This window comes from Urocitellus parryii, chromosome 4, assembly GCF_045843805.1.
Source record: "Urocitellus parryii isolate mUroPar1 chromosome 4, mUroPar1.hap1, whole genome shotgun sequence".
NCBI lineage: Eukaryota > Metazoa > Chordata > Mammalia > Rodentia > Sciuridae > Urocitellus > Urocitellus parryii.
Window position 1 is genome coordinate 130,043,964 of NC_135534.1, and position 26,019 is coordinate 130,069,982.

Sequence of the window (26,019 nt, forward strand, 5' to 3'; positions counted from 1 at the left end):
TAGGTATGAATTGGTTTTCTGTGGATATCACTTTGGTGTCATTGGACTGTGGAAAGCTCTTAGGCATCCTGGTTTCTGTAGTGGCCTGTCCCATGGCTCTACCAGATCAAGATAAGTAGTCTCTCCACATTAGGAGCAGGGGACAGAAAGCTTTTTGCATTGTTGGGGGTAACATAAAAGTGTTAGATCATAAAGCATAAGAATTATACAAGCGCTGGAGGTGATTTTTTTTTTTTTTTTTGGATGAACTAAGGGGCACTCGACCACTGAGCCACACTCCCAGCCCTATTTTGTATTTTACTTAGAGACAGGGTCTCACTGAGTTGCTTTTGCTGAGATTGGCTTTGCACTCATAATCCACCTGCCTCAGCCTCCTGAGCTGCTGGGATTACAAGTGTGGCTAGAGGTGATTTTTAAGTAATACAATATGTATTGTTAGCTATTCCTAATTTTTCTAGACTTGATGAAAAATTTATAGAGTTTTTTTCATACTAATATTGTAAGTCAGTTATTTCAGGCTCAAGGAATTGCCTGTATCTTAAATCCTTGGCATTTATTTCGACTGGTGTAAATGTTCTTTGCTGTAAAAAAAACAAAACAAAACAAAAAAACGGTGCTACTGTCATGTCATGTCACAGTTGCAGCTTGTGTTAAATAACAACAAGCATTGCTGTCTGTTAGTGTCAGAAGAAGGAAGATCAGATTGCATGGTCTCTGATGTAAGTTGGAAAGAAGGTGAACATGCAACCCATCAATTAAAAAAAGCTTTGAATGTTGTGGTGTGTTTTGTTTTTGTTGTTGTGACCAAAATACCTGACCAGAACAACTTGGAGGATGAAAATTTTATTTTGAGATCATGATTTCAGAGGTTCAGTCCATGGTTGGCTGATTCTATTCTCCTGGGGCCCAGATTAGTTAGAACATCAGGGTGGAAGGGCATGGTGGAGGAAAGCTGCTTACCTCGTGGTGGTCCAGAAGCAGAAAGAAGGTGAGAGGATCCAGAAACAATATGTATAATCCTCAAGGCATGCCCCCCATGACTGACTTGTTTTTAGCCATGCCCCACCTGTCTACAGTTACCACTCAGTAGTTCAGAGTATTATTTTATATTCAAATATTAATTCAAATAATATATTCAAATTATCAATCACATGGATTAACCCACTAATTAGATTATGACCCTCATGCATTAACATGGGAGCTTTTGGAAGATATCATCCAAACCATAACAGGTGGGGACTAGTGTGTCCACTGATAGCAGCTGATTATGTAGGCTTTATTAACTAGGAATATGGGGCTCATTCCTCATAGATCATGCTCCACTCCACTTAGGGCATCAGCTCCTAAGCTGAGGCAAGGGCACCCCGAGTTTCACCAACCAGTTCCTTTATTCTCTATCATGTCAGCTACTGAATCTTGTCAGTTTTTCTTTTGAAATGCCTCTGAAATTTTTTCTTGTAATAAAAAGTTATTTTATGACAAGTATGAGGACTGTCACATATAAATACTGTGATACAATGAGAAATAGATACTTGGTCTTTGTCTCAGGTTCCTAGCACAGAGTTCTAAAAACCCTTGGAATCTCCACAGTGATGAGTGTCTTTTGTCCTATAATGAGATTACTGCGAGCTCCAGGCCCCTATGTAGCTTCAGGGTGGAGCTGGTTATTCAGAAGACGCAAAGCCTGATTAGAGAATTTGAATTTTCAGCCCCATTCCTGACTAGCAAGGAGAAAGGGGCTGAAGATTGAAGAAAAATAATCTCCACTAGAAGCCCTAACCAAAAGGTATGGAGAGCTTCTGGGCTGGTGAACCCATAGAATGACTGAGTGGTGTGACTGGAGAGGGCATGGAAGTCCGCACCCTTCCCCAGTTCCTTCCCTCTGCACCCCTTCTATTTGGCTGTTTCCAAGTGTGTGCTTTATAATAAACCAGTAAGTAAACTGTTTCTTGAGTTCTGTGAGCCAGTCTAGCAAATTCTTGAACAGGACCAAGGGGTCATGGGAACTGACTGGTTAGAAGTACAGGTGGCCACCTGGGGCTTGAGAATGGTATCTGATGTGGGGCAGTCAAAGGTGGGTTGTGGCAACTCCAGGCAGTGTTGGAACTGAATGATATTGTTGGTGACTGGAAAATTAGAGAATCGACTGGTGTGAGGAAAAAACCCATCCATTTGCTGTCAGAAGCTTTGTGAGTAAAAATAGTGCAAGTAAACATGAAGCTATGAATATACATGAACTTATTTTTTCCTCACCATAAAATAATAGCTATATTCACTCTTTTTTTTAAAAAAATATTTATTTATTTATTTATTTTTAGGTATAGATGAATACAACACAATGCCTTTATTTTTATGTGGTGCTGAGAATTGAACCCGGGTCCCGCTTGTGCTAGGCGAGCACTCTACCGCTGAGCCACAATCCCAGCCCCTATATATTCACTCTTGTGACTGCAAAAATTAAAACATGTCTTATTAGGGATTAATGAAATATGGAATTAGGTAATTGGTTTCCTGTTATCTGACTTTTATATAAATTCATTTACTTTTCTATTTAAAACCAGAAACCTAAACCCAGCAGGGACAATAAACAAGTACCTTTTCTCAGGATTTCGCTCTTCTGCATTTCCACTGCCTTCCTGTCCCTCCATCTTCTAATATGGAGAAAAATACAAGACCTCTCACTGCTGTGTTTCTTTAATCCTATTGCTGCTTTATCTTTCCTTCTTGCTTTAGTTATGTTTTTATTTCCTAAAAGTATTCTGCAGATTTGCCTCTTGACATTTTCATTGATTCATTTTAATTGTTTTGGCAGAAAAGAGCAAGTTAGCGTCCTGTATCAAAACATCAACCTTGTGGAGCCAAGACTGATTCAGCCATATGAACATGTGATCAAGAACTTCATCCATGAGATCAAACTTCAAAGCACAGAAATGGAAAACCTGGCCATTGCTGTGAAGAGGTATGGAAGTTCATTCTAAGTGGCAGTAAGGCTCCTCTAATTCATTCTCTGGCGTGGGTAGCAAATGAACTGAATTGATATAGGCCATAAACAATCCAGCACTGGGTAAGTTGAGCCAGGCAGTGATTTATTGGGTCAACCATCAATGTATCAGTAGGTCATTGTGCTCCTATTATATCAACTGTTCAGGACCAATGATTCCATATGGAGCAATTCAGAGATTTATCTTATCTTATCCAGCCCCTTGAAGCACACAGAGAATTTCATCCAGATAGGTAGGCAGGACTCCATTTGAAGCCTGGCCTTATTACAGATGTAAGACCTCATGGGAAAGTTACCTAATCTCCCCAGGTCTCAGTTCCTGCATTTCAAAATGAGAATGAAAAATATTCACAGCCTCAGGGTGTTGCGCCTCAATAGATGATGTCATGGTTGGAGCTCCTCACAATATGCCTACCACATGTAGGTGCTCAGCAATGATGGTTTCCCTTTCCCTAACCCTCCTCAGTCAGCCCTCTCCCTGAACTGAAAGCCAAAGCACTGTTTAAACTCATCCTGTCATATGGAGAGTTCATGTAAGCCATGGCTTTCTTACATAGGGTATCCTCTTGTTTAAATAGCAGTTCAGTGCAAAATGAGAATTTATGTATCACAATCCAAACATCTGCTCTTTGCTCCCCAGAAGGACCACGCTCTTCAGCATATCTTGGGAAAGAGGGGACATCTTGTTCGGCACAGTTCCTGGGTGTCCTATTCCATAGCACCCTGCTGCTCTCTGCCCAGAACTTGTAAACACAGCCCCTTTGATAGCATGCTGCCCTGCCTGCCTGGGTGCAGGTGAAGCTACAGGCCCTCAACATAATGCTGAAACTATCTGAATGAGCCTTTGGAGTAACTGGAGGGGATTTAATATAGGAGGAGAAATTGTTTTAAAATTATAATGCTAAATAGAACTGTTCTTATAGTCCTAGAGTCAAGCAAAAGTTGAACTATTCACAGGGGGTTTCTTATGAACAGTTTCAAAATGTACCTAGCCCTGATCTTCACCTTTAGGTTTGACTTCTAGGGGGCTTTCAAGAGGGTGATCCTCAGACTCCAGATTCTGTAGTGCATCCTGGAGTTTGGACCAGAGCCACAAGAGGCATGACAAGCAGATGCATTGATTCTTGAGAGTGTCTACTGTCTATTAAACACTCACAATCATATTCACAAATGTGTATGTACAGACCCACACAAAGATGTGTGTCACATATTTTCACAAGCGTGCACCCTTTATAGATTCATCATGTAAACTGAAAAGGGAAGAGAAAAGGATGCCTTTCTTTGTGTTCTCACTGCCAGCCAGGCTTCTCTATCAAGGTGTAGTGAGTCTTGTCATGTTGTGCTGAGCTGTTTGTGTTGGTGTTACTCTCCTCCTGACTTCTGTGTTCTCTCAGAGGTGCGATATCTGGAGTTAGGCTCTTTCTGCAGTCTCCTAAAGGCCCCTCTTTTGCTATGAGAGGCCTCACTGATGTGCTTGAGTGGCTGCTTGTGAACCATCCTTTGAAAGCATCTCCACTCTCTCCTCTGCTTTTAGCTGAATGTGTGGTGGCGGGGGTGGGGGTGGAGATGTCGTAGTAATTTTGCTTTGCACTTGTACTTGAAGGATGAGCTCCCAGTGACCAGGTGACAGTGGACAGTCCTAGCACACTAGACATTTTACTAGGAATTAGAAATTGCTAGGCAAAAAGAGTCATCATGTAATACCCTGATTTATATACCACGTGTGCACGTGTACACACTCACACACACCCTCACACACACACACAAATACACACAGAATGGAGAAAGGCAGAGAAAACATTTCCTGAGAAGTTCTAGATGTTTGGAATTTGATATCTAGAAGGAATAGCTGGAAGAAAAATAATCATAACAAAGGGAAAAAAGGCATGTGACCTTGTTATTTACAATATAGATTTGGTTTTTAATTTGATTGTGATGGAGATGCCTAAGTTCTAGACTTGGAGTAGCAAATATTTATAAATAGAACTAGTTAGCTTTCCAAACTTGGTCAACTCAACCCTGGGCAAGCTGTATGATTAGGAGGAAGTAAACAAGAACAGAAAATGATAATGTTTCTCAGAATTCACTTTGGATTCCCGACACTTGTCTGTAGTTGTACATAGAAGTTAAACTAATAAACAAAGTGTGCTGTGAGAGAGTGAATAATTCAATAATATGGTAGTATGTTATAGCATTCTCATCAAACTAGAAAGAAGATGGATGATCTTATATAAGTCCTGTCCTCTACTCTTTATTAACAGCATGCCATTGGTTCAAGGGAATTGACTCTCTAAGCCTCATGGTGGTTGCTGTCCGGTCACTTGTAATCTAGTTGGGAAGACAAGGCATTATGCAAGTGAAAAGCTAGATAGTTAGACAGGCAGCTGAGAGGACAAAAGAAAGTGTAAGTTTTTAAAATCTTAAACTTCAGCCATCAATCAAGTGACAGGTATGTCCTTACTAGACAATTTCTAGTAAGTAAAATAATCCTGGAATGCCTCTCACTGAAATTTTTTCCATTTATAACTTTTTGGCAAATCAGTATCTTTTGTCTCCATGGAGAGATGATTTATTAATTGCGTTAATAAAAGAAACAAAAATTTTCTACATGGCAACCTTATCTACATTCTAGAAGTTTGGCAAGAAGCTGATGAGAAACAAGTGCTGAAACCTCTTCTATTCCCTTTTCACTTTAGCATATAACATTGTGAGTTTCATATAATGAAAATTTAAAATCATAACCATTTTTTTTGCTATGGAGTTTTTGTTGTTGTTGTTGTTGTTTGTTTGTTTTGTGAGGAGGGGGGTTCAGGTTATAACTCAGTCATAAAAACAAAAAGAATTTTAAGAATTTGTTGAGAGTCTCAGTGATTTGGTGCTTTTGCCACTGTCTAACTTACTATCATGTAATCAAGTTTATCTCATTTATTTAATATCTAGTCATTTTATACCTGAATGGTCACATTACCAATCTTATTTTACTAACTGGAAGGAATGGGGAATATAATTTAAAATGGGGCATTTCTCTTCACCTATAAAATAACACTGTACAGAATGGATGAGCTCGAAGGTTCTCTTCATTGTCTATTCCAAGTATACAATGAACCATTCATTGTGCCGCCTTTTGAATTTCAGAGCCCAGGACAAGGCAGCCATGCAGTTGAGTGAGTTGGAAGAGGAAATGGACCAGAGAATTCAGGCTGCAGAACACAAGACCCGGAAAGACGTGAGTTTCTGAGACTGGACGTTTATTCAGCAGATCTTTATGGAGCACTTCTGTGGGTGTTGCTCCTGGACATTCCTCTCAGTGACAGGGTGTAAGCACAGAAGGTCCAGGCACCCAGCAAGGGGATTTTTACTGGTGGTGGCACCTGTGGCATCATTTTTTTATCCTGCAGTAAGAGCACACATGGCTAGCAAGTTGCTACAGGCATGTGGTCTCTGCAGCCACAGTACACCAGTCCAGGAACTCACAGGACCTCACTGTGCTTTGGCACTGGAAGGAAACCTATTGGCCAGCCTGTCCCAACAACCACTTCACACTCTTCTAGTCACAGTCCCTCTGGAATGTTATGTCCTAGCTCACTAAAGATTTCCCCTAACATTCCTCCAATCACCATGGCTCTCCGCAGCTCCCCGGGGTCTTGGTTCAATGGCATCACTGCTTAGGGCTCTGCTTTTGCTCCAGCCATTTTCTTAGCCTTGGTGATTGTTGTCCCATTCCTTCCACTTTGCCAAAATGCAAAGCTCAGATAAAGTCGCAACTTCTTGATGCCCTGCCCTAGTTCTCCAACCACATTCATCTTTTCCTGACCTTGATGACAATTCTACGTAGAGGGTATATTGCACTGTTTCAGGTTCTTATTTTTTTAATATTGTTAACAGCTTTATTGACATACACTTGGCATGCAATAAACTGCATAGAATATTTAAAGTGTAGAATATGTAAAGTTTGCATCGTCACACAAAACATCTGTCATCCGTGATGTTTCTATTTACCATAAAAATTTCTTTATGCCCCTTACTTAACAACCTTCCTTCCCTCCTTCTTTGTCCCTCCTTGCCAGGAAACCACCCTTTTGTTTTTTTGTCACCAAAGATTAGTTTGAAGTTTTGAGAACTGCATGTAAGTGGAATCTTGCAGTATGAACTATTTCTTGTCTGACTTCTACTCAGTGCAATTATTTTATAACCCTGATATATTATATTGCCATTTATCTATATTCTTTTTATATGTGGTGGTATCCCATTTTGTGATCATATCCACAGTTTGTCTATCCATTCATCTATTGAAGGACACTTATTTCCAGGTTTTGGCTTTTACAAATTAAGGTGCTATGAATATTCATATATAAGAACTTATGTAAGCGTATACTTTGATTTCTCTTGAGTAATTTCCTAGAGTGGAATAGTTTGATCATCTGTGTAGGTATATGTTTATTTGTTTAAGACACTGTAAACTGATTTCCCCAGTAATTGTACAGCAGTGTATGAGAACGGTGTCCTTTAGCATTGGAATAGGTGTATAGAGAAATTTTGTTATGCTTTTATTTCCATTTCTCCAATGACTAATGGTGTTGAGGATCTTTTCATGAGCTTAATTGCCATGTATGTAACTTCTTTGGTGAACTATAAAAATCTTTTGCTGGTTTTAAAAAATATGTCATTTTCTTGTTACTGAGTGTTCATAGTTCTTTACATATTATGAATATAACCCCTCATCAGAAACACCTGACCTAGAAACATTTTCACATAGTGTCCTTTCTTTTCAGTCTTCTAACAGTACATTTTGAAGAGGAGAAAATTTTAATATTGATGAAGTCTAATTATGAACTTCTTCTTTCATCAATTATGCTTTTGGCATGTCATTTAAAAAAATCTTTGATTAGCCCAAGTTACAAAGGTTTTCCCTTATGCTTTCTTTGATAAGTTTTATTGTTTTAGGTTTTACACTTAGGATCCATTTTGTTTTACATTTTGTTTTTTTATGATGAAATTTTAATTTTTAATTAAGTATACCCTATAGGCAAATGAGGATTTAGAACATTTTGTATTCTTTAATGAAGAATTACAAAGTGAATTCCTATGCACCAGAGAAATAGAACATTGCAAGTACCTTTAAAGTCTGGCTACCATTCCCATCCCTCATTCTATAAAGATTTCTCTGAATAGTTTATTAGTGGTGTCTTTATTTTTTATTATGGTTATGTAAATATAAACAGTACATTTTGCAACTTTATAAAAACAGAATTATTCTGCCTGAGTTTTTCATGGGCTTGCTGTACATTAACAGTATGTTGCTTACATTTTGTTTTTACATTTTGTTTAGGTTTTACACTTAGGATCCATGGTTTAAGATATGGTTGTTCTTTCTTTTTTTAAAATATTAATGTGGTGAATGACACTGATCATTTTTTTGAATGTTAAGAGAAACTTGTATCCTATGATAAACCTTGGTTGGTTGTGATGTATTATTATTTTAATGTATTGTTAAATTCAGTTTGCTAAATTGCATTTATCATCTCTGCATATGTATTCATAGGTGACATCAGTTGTGGTTTTATTCTAGTGTCTGTCTAATTTGGGTTCAGGCTGATGTCCGTCTCATAGAATGAGTCTTCCTCCCATGTCAGTTTGTGAAGAGCTGACTGGAACCACCACCATTTCTTACCTACATCATGTAATAAGTTGTCCCAGCATCTGCCTGTTGTAGATGGGGAATGACATAAAGTAGGTAGAAATGATTTTCTTTATTTAGCTCTGAGTAAAGTACCTTTAAGCTATAGAGGCCATAGGTTTGGTTTTATAGCCATGGATCCAGTGAAGATACTTGCATCCAAGTTGGTTTCTATGTCAGAGATGCTGCCTGCATTAACACCTGCTTGTAAGGCTTTGGTGTCTCCATCCACCTGTGAAATGAACAGTACTTATTGTACAGGTGGATAATGATAACTCCTTAAAAAATTAGATGCTGTTAGGGAAAATGTTGTTCTTCAGTTCAGTCTTTCACATAGATTATTTAATTTCCATGGATTATTCAACTTATGCAGATCATTTAATTTTCATTGGAGTATTTATTTAGATCATTTAATTTATGGGGGTTATATAATTTATATGGATCATTTAATTTATTTGAATTACTTAATTCTCACAGTCATGCAATAAGGAAATGGAGACATAAGGTAAGTAGTTTGCCCAACCTTAACTACCAGTAAGTGAGTAGCAAGACCCTTGACCTCGGCAGGGTATCCACATGTGGGATCATGCATCTCTGCAGAGAGGTATGACCACACCCCCATGAAACTGGCTTCCTGTCACTTCTTGGCCCTGTGTCACAATGTTAACAGTCTTAAAGGTATCACTTCAAGGTGGTGTGTGCATGTGGATCTTGAGATTCTTCCATATCTGTAGGTTTTAATTCCAGACCCTCTGCACATCTCAAGCCAACTGGTTTCTTCCTGCGATCCCCGTCACCCTCCCTGTGCAGGACAATTGAATTCAGCTTAGTTTGACACAAAGTGCTTCTCACTTATGAGCTTTTGAAGGCTTCTTATTATATAAGGCTAAGCCTATTTAAATAAACAAATTCTTTTTTTTCTTTTAGGAGAAACGCAAAGCAGAGGAAGCCCTCAGTGATCTCAGACGTCAGTATGAAACAGAAGTAGGAGACCTTCAGGTTACCATAAAAAAACTAAAGAAGGTAGCTATGTGGCAACTTGACTTCCAGGATCAGCCTCAGTATCTCAATGTTTCCATAATTAAGAATTCTAATTATAAATTGTTTTTTTGTGTGAAGAAGCTGTAAATATGCTACTCTTACAAATGAGTTCCAGAGAGGGCAAATAACTTGATCAAAATTACACAGCTAATGACTGATGGAGTCATCTTACTGCAAGTTGTGCCCACTTCTCACTTATACCAGACTTCCTGCCTACCTGGTATGGTTATTATATGAAAAAACAAGATGATTCATGTGACAGTATGTTAAAGGCAATAATAAAATCATAGAAATGCTTACAAATTTATTATTGCTATTAACTTATGTCATTGATTCTGAGAAACTCATTTCCCCCCATAACTTTTCTTCTGCAAAGTCAGAATGCATGTAAAACTCAGTGTTCTTCTCAGTCACAAGCAACCATGTGGCAGTCATGATGTAGTTGTGTAAAAACCTTCCATTGATATCATCTGTCAAGATGAAGAAAATCCAGAGCTGAAGTGCTTACACTTTATCAGATGTGAGATATATTTTGATCAAAGTATAGACATTCCAGAAATGCACACCCACAAATCCCCTCCATTTCAGGAGATGGAAACTCTTTATAGATAGGACACTTTTGCTCCCCAGGTTGTAGATGTTCCTGAACCAGATTAGTCTAGTAATACTAATGAGTCAAGCAGTAAGCACAGCTCATGTATGCATTTACACAATTGTGCTTGTGAGAGTGTGTGTGAGAGTGTGTTTGTGTGTGTGTCTATCTTCATATCTTGCTTACATGTTATTGGTTTCAGTTATTTAATAAATATTTCTTGAATTCACCATGATGAAAACATAGGTGAATCTAACTCTAACTCTGCTCTACAAAAATCTTAGACTTTAGTAGGGATGGGAAGACATTTATAAAACAATTACCATGCAGCATAGGAAGTGTTCCATGCAGAGAATGGAAGTGTCCAGACTCAGATGCAGCATAATTGAACAAAGCAAAGACTGGATTGCTTTATAGTTGAGTGGTTTCCAAAATAAGGCTTTCTCACTATTTCTAAGAAAATTAATTTAACAACCAAACCTCTTTTTCAGGCGTTTAAGATAAATATTTTAACTCTTTATGGATTCTATGTCATTTAATGATGTATAAAGTCATATATAATGTTGAAAATTGAAGAATTCCCAAATCTCTATTCAGGGATATTCCTAAACTTAATTCAGTGACAGTAAATTTGTGAAGTTACAGCTTTTATATGTCCTTTCAGCTTGAAGAACAATCAAAACACATAAGTCAAAAAGAAGACGTAGCAGCATTAAAAAAACAAATTTATGATTTATCAATGGTAAGAATCACCTTTTCACTTTCAAAATTACATTTCCTGCTAGACAACATAGACATAATCACACGATTATTTCAGTGCTTTAGGAATGGGAACTTAATGAGAAATTGATACCTTAGTTAGAGAAAGTTTTTAAAGTACTTTTGAGCAAAGGTGTTATATATGCAGATTTTTCCCTTCAGCAATATGCCATTTATGGTTTTATTTATTTTTGGTTTTATTTATTTTTATTTAATAAAGACATGGAAGTTAAACTTTACCCAACATAATAACCCATTTTTTTGTCATCGACTCTACTTCATAGCTCTGGTGTTGTAAGATGAGATGCCCTAAACTTCCTCCAACTGTTCTCTTTCTCCCTTTTCTATCTTTTCACCACCAGATCTTTACTTTTACTGCTGCAAAAATTGATAACATTTATATCTGTTGTGTTACCATTACTAATCTTGGATTTTTTTTTTTTTTTTTTATTGTTTAATTTTCTTTCTTTTTTTTTTTATTGTTGGTCGTTCAAAACATTACATAGTTCCTCATACATCATATTTCACAGTTTGATTCAAATGAGTTATGAACTCCCAATTTTATCCCGTATACAGATTGTTGTATCACATCAGTTACCCTTCCATTGATTGACATATTGCCTTTCTAGTGTCTGATGTATTCTGCTGTCTGTATTATTCTCTACTATCCCCCCTCCCCTCCCCTCCCCTCCCCTTTTCTCTCTCTACCCCTTCTACTGTAAATCACTTCTTCCATTTGAATTATCTTGTCTTACCCCTCCTTTCCTCTTATATGTCATTTTGTATAACCCTGAGGATCGCCTTCCATTTCCATGCGATTCCCCTTCTCGTTTCCTTTCCCTCCCACCTCTCAACCCTGTTAATGAAAATCTTCGTCTCAAGCTCTTCGTCCCTACCCTGTCCTTGTTTCCTCCCCTTATATCAGAGGAGTCATTTGGTATTTGTTTTTTAAAGATTGACTAGCTTCACTTAGCATAATCTGCTCTAATGCCATCCATTTCCCTCCAAATTCTATGATTTTGTCATTTTTAAATGCAGAGTAATACTCCATTGTGTATAAATGCCACATTTTTTTAATCCATTCATCTATTGAAGGGCATCTAGGCTGATTCCACAATCTTGCTATCGTGAATTGTGCTGCTATGAACATCAATGTAGCAGTGTCCCTGTAGCATGCTCTTATTAGGTCTTTAGGGAATAGACCGAGAAGGGGAATAGCTGGGTCAAATGGTGGTTCCATTCCCAGCTTTCCAAGAAATCTCCATACTGCTTTCCAAATTGGCTGCACCAATTTGCAGTCCCACCAGCAATGAACAAGAGTGCCCTTTTCCCCACATCCTCTCCAGCACTTATTGTTGTTTGACTTCCTAATGGCTGCCAATCTTACTGGAGTGAGATGGTATCTTAGGGTAGTTTTGATTTGCATTTCTCTGACTGCTAGCGATGGTGAGCATTTTTTCATGTACTTATTGATTGATTGTATGTCCTCTTCTGAGAAGTGTCTGTTCAGGTCCTTGGCCCATTTATTGATTGGGTTATTTGTTATCTTATTGTCTAATTTTTTGAGTTCTTTGTATATTCTGGTTATTAGGGCTCTATCTGAAGTGTGTGGAGTAAAGATTTGTTCCCAGGATGTAGGCTCCCTGTTTATCTCTCTTATTGTTTCTTTTGCTGAGAAAAAACTTTTTAGTTTGAGTAAGTCCCATTTGTTGATTCTAGTTGTTAACTCTTGCGCTATGGGTGTCCTATTGAGGAATTTGGAGCCTGCTCCCACAGTATGTAGATCATAACCAACTTTTTCTTCTATCAGATGCCGTGTCTCTGATTTAATATCAAGCTCCTTGATCCATTTTGAGTTAACTTTTGTGCAAGGCGAGAGATAGGGATTCAGATTCATTTTGATGCAAATGGATTTCCAGTTTTCCCAGCACCATTTGTTGAAGATGCTATCCTTCCTCCATTGCATGCTTTTAGCCCCTTTATCAAATATAAGATAGTTGTAGTTTTGTGGATTGGTTACTGTGTCCTCTATTCTATACCATTGGTCCACCCGCCTGTTTTGGTACCAGTACCATGCTGTTTTCATTACTATTGCTCTGTAGTATAGTTTGAAGTCTGGTATCGCTATACCGCCTGATTCACACTTCCTGCTTAGTATTGTTTTTGCTATTCTGGGTCTTTTATTATTCCATATGAATTTCATGATTCTTTTATCTATTTCTACAAGAAATGCAGCTGGGATTTTGATTGGCATTGCATTGAACTTATAGAGAACTTTTGGTAATATCGCCATTTTGATGATGTTGGATCTGCCTATCCATGAGCAGGGTATATTTTTCCATCTTCTAAGGTCTTCTTCTATGTCTTTCTTTAGGGTTTTGTAATTTTCATTGTATAAATCTTTCACCTCTTTTGTTAGGTTGATTCCCAAGTATTTTATTTTTTTGGGGGATATTGTGAATGGAGTAGTTGTCCTCATTTCCGTTTCAGAGGATTTGTCGCTGATATACAGGAATGCCTTTGATTTATGCGTGTTGATTTTATATCCTGCCACTTTGCTGAATTCATTTATTAGCTCTAATAGCTTCTCTGTAGACCCTTTTGGGTCTGCTAGGTATAGAATCATATCATCTGCAAATAGTGATAATTTAAGTTCTTCTTTTCCAATTTTTATCCCTTTAATTTCTTTCGTCTGTCTAATTGCTCTTGCCAGTGTTTCGAGGACTATGTTGAACAGAAGTGGTGAGAGAGGGCATCCCTGTCTTGTACCAGATCTTAGAGGGAATGCCTTCAATTTTTCTCCATTCAGAATGATGCTGGCCTGTGGCTTATCATATATTGCTTTTACAATGTTGAGGTATGATCCTGTTATCCCTAATTTTTCTAGAGTTTTGAACATAAAGGGATGCTGTACTTTGTCGAATGCTTTTTCTGCGTCTATCGAGACTATCATATGGTTCTTATTTTTTAGTCTATTGATGTGGTGGATAACATTTATTGATTTCCGTATATTGAACCAGCCTTGCATCCCATGGATGAATCCTACTTGATCATGGTGTATAATTTTTTTGATATGTATTTGAATCCGGTTTGCCAGAATTTTATTGAGAATTTTTGCGTCAAGGTTCATTAGAGATATTGGTCTGTAGTTTTCTTTCTTTGAAGTGTCTTTGTCTGGTTTCGGAATCAGGGTGATGTTTGCCTCGTAGAATGAATTTGGAAGTTCTCCCTCTTTTTCTATTTCCTGAAATAGCTTGAAAAGTATTGGTGTTAGTTCCTCTTTAAAGGTTTTGTAAAACTCTGCTGTATACCCATCCGGTCCTGGGCTTTTCTTAGTTGGTAGTCTTTTGATGGTTTCTTCTATTTCTTCTATTGTTATTGGTCTGTTTAGGTTGTCTATATCCTCCTGGTTCAATCTGGGCAGATCGTAAGACTTAAGGAATTTATCTATGCCTTCACTATCTTCTATTTTATTGGAGTATAAGGCTTCAAAATAGTCTCTGATTATCTTCTGTATTTCTGAAGTGTCTGTTGTGATATTGCCTTTTTCATCCCGTATGCTAGTAATCTGGGTTCTCTCTCTTCTTCTCTTCGTTAGCATGGCTAAGGGTCTGTCAATTTTATTTATTTTTTCAAAGAACCAGCTTTTAGTTTTGTCAATTTTTTCAATTGTTTCTTTTGTTTCAATTTCATTAATTTCAGCTCTGATTTTGATTATTTCTTGCCTTCTACTTCTTTTGCTGTTGTTTTGCTCTTCTTTTTCTAGGATTTTGAGATGAAGTATGAGATCATTTATTTGTTGGTTTTTTCTTTTTTTGAGGAATGAACTCCAAGCAATGAATTTTCCTCTTAGGACTGCTTTCAATGTGTCCCATAGATTCCGATATGTTGTGTCCGTGTTTTCATTTAACTCTAGGAATTTTTTAATTTCCTCCTTGATGTCTTCAATAACCCATATGTCACTCAGCAACCTGTTGTTCATTCTCCAAGTGATGCTTGATTTTTCCTTTCTTCTTTTATCATTGATTTTCAGTTTCATTCCATTATGATCAGATAAGATGCATGGTATTATCTCTACCCCTTTATATTGTCTAAGAGTTGCCCTGTGACATAATATATGGTCTATTTTTGAGAAGGTTCCATGTGCTGCTGAAAAAAAAGTGTAACTACTTGATGTTGGGTGGTAAAGTCTATATATGTCAATTAAGTCTAGGTTATTAATTGTGTTGTTGAGTTCTATAGTTTCCTTGTTTAACTTTTGTTTGGAAGATCTGTCCAGTGGTGAGAGAGGTGTGTTGAAGTCTCCCATGATGATTGTATGGTGGTCTATCAGACTCTTGAACTTGAGAAGAGTTTGCTTGATGAACACCGCTGCACCATTATTTGGGGCATATATATTTATGATTGTTATGTCTTGTTGGTTTATGGTTCCCTTGAGCAGTATGAAGTGTCCTTCTTTATCCCTTTTGATTAGCTTTGGCTTGAAATCTATTTTATTAGATATGAGTATGGACACGCCTGCTTGTTTCCGCTGTCCATATGAGTGGTATGATTTTTCCCAACCTTTCACCTTCAGTCTATGGATATCTTTTTCTATCAGATGCGTCTCCTGTAGACAGCATATTGTTGGGTCTTGTTTTGTGATCCATTCTACTAGCCTGTGTCTCTTAATTGGTGAGTTTAAGCCATTGACATTTAGGGTTATTATTGAGATATGGTTTGTACTTCTATCCATATTTGTTTGTTGATGTTACTAAACCTGATTTGTTATCCTCTTTGACTACTTTCCCCCCTTTACTGTCCTACCTCCCATTGTTGGTTTTCAATGTTATTTTCCATTTCCTCTTCCTGCAATGTTTTGCCAAGGATTTTTTGAAGAGATGGTTTTCTAGCTGCGAATTCTTTTAACTTTTGTTTATCCTGGAAGGTTTTAATTTCATCTTCTAACCTGAAGCTTAATTTTGCCGGATACACGATTCTTGGTTGGAACCCATTTTCTTTCAGTGTTTGAAATATGTTATTCCAGGATCTTCTAGCTTTCAGAGTCTGTGTTGAGAGATCAGCTGTTATCCTGATTGGTTTACCCCTAAATGTAATCTGCTTCCTTTCCCTTGTAGCTTTTAAAATTCTTTCCTTATTCTGTATGTTGGACATCTTCACTATAATGTGTCTAGGTGTGGATCTCTTATGGTTTTGTACATTCGGCGTCCTGTAGGCTTCTAGGATTTGGGATTCTGTCTCATTCTTCAAGTCTGGGAAGTTTTCTCGTATTATTTCATTGAATAGGCTGTGTATTCCTCTGGTTTGGAGCTCTGTGCCTTCCTGTATCCCAATGACTCTTAAATTTGGTCTTTTGATATTGTCCCATATTTCTTGGATGTTCTGTTCATGGTTTCTTAGCAGACTTGCTGAGCTGTCTATGTTCTTTTCCAGTTGAAATACTTTGTCTTCATTGTCTGATGTTCTCTCTTCTAAGTGATCTACTCTGCTGGTAGTATTCTCAATTGAGTTTTTAAGTTGGTTTATTTTTTCCTGCAATTCTAGTATTTCTATTTGTTTGTTTTTTATTTCCTCTATCTCCCTGTGAAATTGATCTTTTACTTCCTGGATTTGTTTGTCAATGTGATCTTTCATTATCTGATTTTGCTGTCTCATGTCTTCCTTGAGACTCCAGATCATCTGAAGCATGTATATCCTGATCTCTCTATCTGACATTCCATCTGTTGCACCTATTACCTCTTCTAAAGTTGAGTTGACCTGCATTGCCTGTGGTCCTTTCTTTCCTTGTCTTTTCATACTGCTGGCGTTTCTTTCTGCTTGGTGAAACTGTTGTGTTTTGAAATTTTCCCTCTATTTATTTATATTGCTCTTGTATAGTTGAATAATCACCCTTGCAGGGCATGTAGTGGCTGTGATCCTCCTCCAATTGGTGTGATCCGTCTACCACGCTGGCAGGCCCTAGGTCTGCTCTGCTGGTCGGTCAAAGGTCTGCCTACCCAGCAGGCACGAGGGGCACCTCTATCACTCTGCAGGTTGCTGGGCCTAACCTCCCGATGGGTCAAAGGTTCGCCTAGCTTGCAGGGGGCTGCTCCCGGAGCGAGAGCTAGGCCTCCCGGGGGAGCCCGTATGGTGGAGGACTGCCGGTTCAGGCGGGGCAGGCCAAGCCGCTCAGGGATCCCGCGGGTTGCAAAGGCGGTTGGCGTCTGCAGGACTTAACTTCTGCACCCGCCGCCGGTTCAGGCGGGGAGGGCCAAGCCGCTCAGGGTTCCCGCGGGTTGCAAAGGCGGCTGGCGTCTGCAGGACTTAACTTCTGCACCCGCCACGTGGGCACCTTTATTGCCTAGTAGCTGTGGCTGCCTGGTTAGGAACCGGGCGGGTGGGGCCGCTTTTCCCAGGGCGAGAGCTAGGCCTCCCGGGGGAGCCTGTATGTCGGAGGACTGCCGGTTCCGGCGGGGCGGGCCAAGCCGCTCAGGGATCCCGCGGGTTGCAAAGGTGGCTGGCGTCTGCAGGACTTAACTTCTGCACCCACCACGAGGGCACCTTTATCTCCAAGTAGCTGAGGCCACCTGGTTAGAAACCGGGCGGGTGGGGCCGCTTCTCCCAGGGCGAGAGCTAGGCCTCCCGGGGGAGCCCGTATGGCGGAGGACTGCCGGTTCGGGCGGGGCGGGCCAAGCCGCCCAGGGATCCAGCGGGTTGCAAAGGTGGTTGGCGTCTGCAGGACTTAACTTCTGCACCCGCCGGTTCGGGCGGGGCGGGCTAAGCCGCTCAGGGTTCCCGCGGGTTGCAAAGGCGGCTGGCGTCTGCAGGACTTAACTTCTGCACCCGCCACGTGGGCACCTTTATTGCCAAGTAGCTGTGGCTGCCTGGTTAGGAACCGGGCGGGTGGGGCCGCTTCTCCCAGGGCGAGAGCTAGGCCTCCCGGGGGAGCCCGTATGGCGGAGGACTGCCGGTTCGGGCGGGGCGGGCCAAGCCACTCAGGGTTCCCGGGGGTTGCAAAGGTGGCTGGCGTCTGCAGGACTTAACTTCTGCACCCGCCACGTGGGCACCTTTATCGCTGAGTAGCTGTGGCCGCCAGGTTAGGAAGCGGGCGGGTGGGGCCGCTTCTCCCAGGGCGAGAGCTAGGCCTCCAGGGGGAGCCGCCTGCCGGAGCGGCTGATGGTTGGGGGACTAGACCTCTGTGCCCGCGTGGCCTTCCAAGATCCACTTCTCTGGGGCAACCTGTCACTTCGAGTAAACCTACCAGTTCACGGCAGCTCTCCTCTTAAGGAAGTTATGCTAGAAGTTCCTCCGTAGCTAGGCTGCAGCTGTTTCGATGAGTCTTTCATATCCTAATCTTGGATTTTTTGGTAAGCATTTCTTGGATTTTTATGATTGAGTTCCTGGTTTCATATAAAAAGAAATCCTGTTGTCTTCATAATATCATTGATACATTAAGACTTCTTATTTATTTTCTTAGTGTATAGAATTTGGTTCATTTTTTTCTCTTAATAATATTAATTTTTGGAGTCCACGAAATTTTAGATTTTATGGGACTGACCTTTTTTAAAACTTGCAATCTAGCCATGTACCATCCTAGAATTTATTTTCATAGGATTCTTCCTTGAATTTTGTATTTCTTTGTATTTTGCATATTACAAATTCCTTCCTTATGGTTGTCATTCTCATTTTCTATAGTCCATTCTTAAGAGAAGCTTCTCCAGAAAGGATATGTGAGAGATACATTTTCTCGTTTTTAGAATATTTGAGCATGTATAATTTCCCCTCACCATTTGTTGAGAGTTTGTCTAGATAAATAGGATTTTTTGGGTCTCTTCTAGTATTTATTGTTTTGTTTTTCCCCCACACCTGGGAATCCTTGGTCTTAGTTCTCATTTTGACATGAAGGTTTAGCTTGATCATCTTAGACAGGTGGTGGGGAGTTCTATGCAGCTATGTAAACAGATCTGTTAACTTCACAGTGTCTCCCCTAAAACAGTGTTACCTAGGAGCTCAATGTGTGAAGCTGGCTGTCATGCTGTGAGACCCCAGTTCCCAAAATAAGTGGGTTAGGAATATTTAGGGAGCATCTTTAGCATTCCCAAAAGCAGTCATTCAATTATTTTAAATAAATCATCTGTCTTGTTGCCCTGGAAATCTGTCTGTTGCTATTCTATACTATGGTAAGGGAGGGAAAATACTTGAGTGTGGGTGCCTTAATATACAATATTAATCACTATTTCCAGCTTCACTTCTTCTCATTCCCATTTTCTGGGGTTTGACCTAGTCATTTATTTGCCTCCTTTTGTGTTCTACAGAAGCACCTGCAACATGTTTCTTTTATACAGCTGTGTCCATTTTTTGGTTACTATAACAAAATGCCAAAGACAGACTGACTTTATAAAAACATTCATGTAGCTCACAGTTCTAGAGTCCCAAGGTCATTGCATTGGCATCAGCTCTCCTTTTTGGTGAGGACCTCATGGCAGACGGCAAGAGCAAGTGTGACAGGGAGCGATCATATCACCAAACAGGAAGCTGGAGAATAGCAGCTGAGTCCCAGAATCCTTTCTGAGGGCAGCACCCCAAGTTGACCTAAGGGGCTCCCACGAGGCTCCATCTCTTAAAGGTTCTATACCCTCTACACCACCAAACTGGGGACAAAGCTTCCATTTGTGTAACCTTGGGGTACCCAAATTACATTGAGGCCTTAGCAAGCACTTTTCCCTAACTGTCTTCCTTTCACAGCACGTTTTCATCCAATTCCTTTTTCCATAAGTATGTTTAAGTCACCTGACTGCTGATGGCCCCTCTTCCATTCCCTTAGGTGTCACTGGTTCATTTCCTCTGGTATTTCATGTTATTGGGATTTCAGAAGGGAAAAAGAGAAGCTTATGTACTCATTCACTGTCTTGAACCGGAAGCCTCCCATGATTTTTTTAAGTGAAGAGTGTAGAAATTCCCTAACCAATACCCATTAGAGTATACAACTTAAGGTTAGGTGATAGGATTTATTGTTAAAAATAGCCAGTATGCCTGGTAATTGGTGCAATAAATTTCACAGAATGTTTATCAGTAGTTTTATAGCTCTTACTAAGTAAAGCAGGTGTTCAAATGTTTGGTCTCAGTTAATTTGCCAATAGCGTGTTAACGTACATCATGATAAACTCTTGACTATTGTAGTTTTCTCACAAGTGTCAAGTATTAAAAGGAAGAAGGATTTTTGAGGGTTTAGATTTTTGACACTTTAATAATTTATAATAATGTCAAATTACCTTGAATAGACAGTTAATTCTTTGAAGAGCAAGATTTGAAGAACTGGGAAAGGATAAGAGTAACATGTGTAAGGGTTATATTATACTTGGCTTCATTTCTCCCGGGAGCAAGAAACTCTGAATCTAATGCCCCACCCCATTCTTTTGTCTAGGAAAATCAGAAAGTTAAGAAAGATCTTTTAGAAGCACAAACAAACATAGCCTTTCTTCAGAGTGAACTAGATGCTTTGAAAAGTGATTATGCTGACCAGAGTCTAAATTCTGAGAGGTATGAAACTTTGCATTTTATTTTTCAGTTTGGATGGAATATTTTTTGAGATGATTATCACGGGGGTTGAAGCTTGGTTATGTGATCTATGCAATAATAAAGGGTTTTGCATTAACTTTGCTGATGTGTTCTATAATATCTAAGGATTGTACTTTGAGTGACAGATTTCCTAAGTTTTGTGTATTGGTGTGTTTAATTAAAAGAAATCAGATTAATTGCTTGAATTAGTGCCTGCTTAGGACAGTGCAGGGCTTAATAAAGTTTGTATCAACCAGGAGCTAGAAGAATATACCTAAAGTATCAAGAGTCTATGCTTGTTGAAATGCTTTCCCAGTAGGAATCCTGGCTTACAACATAAGAACCACAAGAGTAGTCCTCTTAATTTTGTTTTTCTATGCTTTTGTTTTGCAAGCTGATATTAATAACATAAAACCTAATACACAGAGACATGTTTATACATAAGAGGTATAAACATTTGGGGAAAATGTTTTTTGTTTGCAAACTTTAATCAGAATTAAGTTCTTGTAATAGAAAACAACAAAGCATTTATTAAGTATGTTATACATAGATCCTCAGATCTAGAGGAGTTATAAGTTTGGATATATAAAATAAAAGATAAAGATAAGGTCTCTGCTTTTCAAGAACTTTAAATTTAGTTGGGAAAATAAAAAAAGTTTACAGAGGTAAACAATGTAAGAGCTAAACAGTGTCGGAAACAGTACTACTTTCAGTGCCATGTTTGGGGTTAACTGCCATGTGATTACAGAAGAAATTTTCTTTTTATTCAATCTTCCTTAAAGAGGATGCATGAGGCTAGGGCAGGTGGAAGAGCAGGTTTGTGTCCTCAAGGGCAAAGAGGCAGCAGTGATAACAACTAAAACCGGTAGCAGTGCTGTCTGCCAGGCGTTGTCTTTTGTACTTATAGTACCACTCAGTCCACTAGGGACCTTCCTTATCTCCATTTTATGGACGGGAAAAGAGAGTCTTGGAGATGTCCCAGGTAAGGCATTGAGCAAACCAGAACATAAGAGAGGAATGAGACGGGTTAGGGGAAAAGCAGACAGACAAAAAGAGATAACTTTGGATGGAAAAATGAAAGTTTAAAAACAAAACATGAAAAAGGCTATAGTGTAAGGACCCAGAATTTTTGTCTAAGGGACTTAAATTCTTATAGACAACCGGGAAACTTTTAGCTTTATCAACCAGGGAGTAACAAGATTGCTTATTTTGGAGAGAGCTTGATGGCCTAAAGAGGTTTGGGAAGCTGCTGATGGGTTTGTCTGCTTAACAATGGTACAGTCTGAAGAGGAACTCAGGGCTTCTGTAATGAAAGCAACAGGGATTGCAGTGTGTTTCTCTCATTAGCCCAGAAAGCCAGGTTCTGTAGATTCCCCTGTGACTTAGGGTGAGTAGGAGGGTCAGAGCAGGTACTCAGGATGAGGTGGGAAAGGAGGAAATAAGAGGAGCTGGGATTAGATAAGGCTTGGAGAGGGCAGAGAAGGTTCTGAGAAGGATTAAAGATTAAAGTACCATTACTTTCCAGAAAGGGAACTTTTTACCATGACTGCCCAGGAGGGGGAACTCCAGGGCAGAGTTCAATCCCAATGAGAAACAGAGGCAGGCCAGCTGGTGGGTGCTGAGCAATGGGTGAGGAGGGGAAGCTCCACATTTATGATGTCAGATATGGGGCAGAGCTTTGCACAAGGAAGCACAGGTTGTGGGTGAGCCCATAGGGAAGGAGAGGAGGCTGCTGACACTACAGGGCACAGAGCAGGAGGACTGGGAGAGAGAAGATGGTGGTCAAGGACACATGACTTTTGAAAGGTCCAAAAGGACCTGGGAGGTTAGTTATAGATCAGGCAGGACTTGACATCTAATTCTTATTTCAACACAAAATATAATTTTACAGGGATCTGGAAATAATCCGAGAATACACAGAAGATCGAAATAGTCTTGAGAGGCAAATTGAAATTCTCCAGTAAGTTCTCATATAAAATGCTCATTGCACTTGCATTTTAGTTATTTTTTGCTAATAACACACATGCTGTGTATTATACGATTTGCCATATTCCAAAGTCCAGATGGGCTTGAAGGTCAGTGTATGTTTCTTCTCACTGTGCTGCATTCATCATGTCTACTCAATTTCTGAAGCGTTTAATCCTAAATAAATTATTCAAGTGCAGGGAACAGAGCATAGTTATTAATAGTCTTGCAAGTTAGGTGGTATGTTTAGCATGTCTTTATTATGCCTCTGTAATGAGCAACGACCCTGACCTCAGCTTTCTTTGCAGCTCTGCACACAGAGCTTGTCAGCCTTTCACATTGGTGAGTGGTGAGTGACACAGAAAAAGCCTATGTCACTATTCTTTCTCAATTTATTATGCTTATTTAGAGGCATATTTTTCTTAGGATTTTTTTTATTCCTCTTCCCAAGAAATGCTCTACCCATTCTGTCAACTTCATTGCTACGCTGTAGTAATTTCATTTCCTGATGTCTTTCCCACAAAACAGTGACCTTCTCTTCCCCTTTCATCCTTTTCCACCTCTGCAGCATTCTGTTTTCATTTTACCAAATGAAGTAATGTCAAGATTGACAAGGTGTTTCCTTCACCATTTTTGAATATTTATTAAGTCTCTCCTGCAAAATTGTGGAGTCCATAAATTTGTCCACCATCCATCCATTCATTCATTCATTCAGTAGATTTTTCAGTCAGCAATTTTTATGGGTCAGATATGCCAGGAACTGTGGATAGAGTAGCAAGTAAGAGGAAAAAAAAAATCTCTCTTCTTATAGGACTAGTCTAGAGAAGAAATGTGGAAACTGGTTGATAGAAATAAATACAAAATACCAGGTGAGAGAATGGATAATAAAGGAAAGTTGCTTATTCCCTAAGGGAGCTCTGGCCTGCCCAAGAAGGTCAAAGATGTCTTCTTGGAGGAAGTGATAATTGAATTGAGCAAAAATGAAGTGGCCATAAGCAGGGAAAATTAGCCACTCTGTGAGGCAATAGTTCTGTTCCTCATTTTGTAGCTGGGGAAGGCTCTGATGCGAAGGGCCTTTCATCGGGTCATATGGAAGTACTTCAGTTAGGATTTGAATCCAAATCTGTCTGAGATCAGGATCCAAGTGTTTACTTGGTACACAAGTCCCACTACTCCATGGGTAGGTTGAAGGAGTAGCAAGAGGATAATGTACCCATGCCTGGCCATGCTTGGCCACTGGGATGTGTGAACTGGCTGTCTGGGTTCAGGCATTTGGGAAACAGAGACCTGCATGAAATAAACAGGAAAGGTACCTGAAGGAAGAGCGGATTCCACCTCTTAGCTAATTCATTTCTAAAATACCTCAAGATATTTAACAGAGATAACTAATCAGTTGTTGTATTTCAGATATTGAATTGTGATCTCAGATTCTGAGGTTTGAAGGGGAATGGGAGAAAGCTGCAAAGGGTGACAAGTAGTTCTACATTCTGAACATCACTGACTAAAGAAAGTGCTAATACAGATCCCCACTAACACTTTGCCTATCTAGAACAGCTAACCGGAAGCTGCATGACAGTAATGATGGCCTCAGGAGTGCCCTTGAAAACAGTTACAGCAAATTCAACAGATGCTTGGTATGCCATAACATTTTGTAATTCATCTTGCTAGTGATTGAATAATTTGGAAGTGGTGAAATCATGCAATATGTTAGTGGAGAATTTCACATGGATCTTATAATGAGAAAGCTCAAGAAGCTCTCTCCAAAAAATACAGAGAGCAGTTTTCTAAATTAAAAATATGCTACCCATCTACAGAAATAAATGCCTTGGTGTTAACCAATTCTTAAGTTTCTAAGAAAATAGAGAAAGACATATATGATCTTTGACCTTGAAGAGTTTATAATGTAACAGGTAGTTAAGATGTATACATATGGGTAGCAATAATATAAGAAAAAGTTGGGAGGCTCATGGTGTTAAAAATATTGTTTTGCCAATTAAGAGGAGCAGAATCACTAGGGGGTGAGTTTAGACATGTTGAGTATTCTTTATGATAGGGAGATCATCGGATTGACAGTTATTTGTATGTGTGTATAAAATGCTTGCATGGAATATTAAAAATGTATTGTATCTAAGTGCATAAATAACCTATCACCAGGAAAATGATTCCAAATGCTACAGGGTAAGCATTTGGAATTTTGAGGACCTTCCCAATATTGCATTTGTCTTGAAGCCTCTTATTACACTTTTGAGGGTCAGCTTAAGCATAAGATTCCAATGTCAGTCACTAAGTCAAGTTATGGTTCCAGAAGAGATATGTCCAAGGAAGTTGATGTTACAGTGTCCTGGAAAATCTGGGTAACCTGGATAGTCTCTGTGGAATTTGTAGTAGAGTATGATCTTAAGATCTGATGACTGTGGTCATCAGCTGCAATTTTTCAATTGAATTTCATGTTCACATTTGCTCATGTAAGATACCAAACTTTCAGTTACATTAGAAGTTAAATTGGGTGTATGTGTATAAAATGTTTACAAGGAATATTAAATATTTATGTATTGCAGCGCATAAATAATGTATCACCAGGGAATACGATATCTAGAAGCAGTCCCAAATTTAATGGTCATTCTCTTCAACCTCTGGGATATGACAGGTATGTTAATACTTGTTTATTGTTTTGAGTTCTAGATCAAAGTTAAAATGAGGACAAATTTCCTTGAGGTGAATTAAAATAATGGAATATATTTTGGGCACTAATTTATATTTTCTGTGATATTACTTTAAGCTTCTAAAATGTGAACCATGTCAAAACTATAAGAAAAAATGTTTCAGAGAGTGAAAAATTACTTCCTTAAGATGCTATGACTTGTTTTAGAATAAAGATGTTATACTTGCACAAGTATTGAGAGAGAATAGTGGCTAAATCACCTTTTTAGTTAATTTTAAAAATTTTGCTAATGGCTCAAAAATGTTTTTGTCTCCTCAGGTTTATATGCTTCTACTTATTTACATTAAGATCACCCTTTCTCTTCTAAGTATATCTTATCTCTTCTTATTTCTTCCATTTGAAGACCATCTACCCTTCCCAATCTCCTTTGCTATAAGTCATGTAGGCAGAGTGCTAGAATGGTGCATGGGTATGTGGTGGGAGTGCTAAATAAATCCTAGCCATTGTTTTATTTCAAAATGAGCTTTGATTCTTATGAAAAAGGAATAGCAAACTAGGAAAGTATGCAATTTCTTTGAATTATCTTGCTTGATGTTAGTTTTTCCCCCACCCATAAAATATTAGATTTTCACAAATGGAAGGATCCACTGAAGTAAGAAATTCTAGGTTTGTCTGATGAAGCATCTTCTAAAAGGGCCTTTCCAGCAAATGTGTCAACATGGAGTGACAGAAAACTCATCTCATGTCAGAGCATTCTGGTAGCACACATTTCTCATTGCCTGTCA

At 39.0% G+C, this 26,019-nt stretch overlaps 1 protein-coding gene across 3 annotated transcripts in view; it reads left to right on the forward strand.

Annotated features, from left to right (window-relative positions):
• Rasef (RAS and EF-hand domain containing) overlaps positions 1-26,019 on the forward strand; it is a 74,380-nt gene that overhangs the window by 28,292 nt on the left and 20,069 nt on the right. For all 3 annotated transcript variants that reach the window (XM_026413719.2, XM_026413720.1, XM_077797813.1), the window contains 8 exons: positions 2,813-2,959; positions 6,137-6,227; positions 9,606-9,701; positions 10,976-11,053; positions 20,474-20,589; positions 22,499-22,567; positions 24,122-24,206; positions 25,131-25,219. In XM_026413719.2, coding sequence (XP_026269504.1) covers positions 2,813-2,959; positions 6,137-6,227; positions 9,606-9,701; positions 10,976-11,053; positions 20,474-20,589; positions 22,499-22,567; positions 24,122-24,206; positions 25,131-25,219 — 771 coding nt within the window. The remainder of the gene's footprint in view (positions 1-2,812; positions 2,960-6,136; positions 6,228-9,605; positions 9,702-10,975; positions 11,054-20,473; positions 20,590-22,498; positions 22,568-24,121; positions 24,207-25,130; positions 25,220-26,019) is intronic.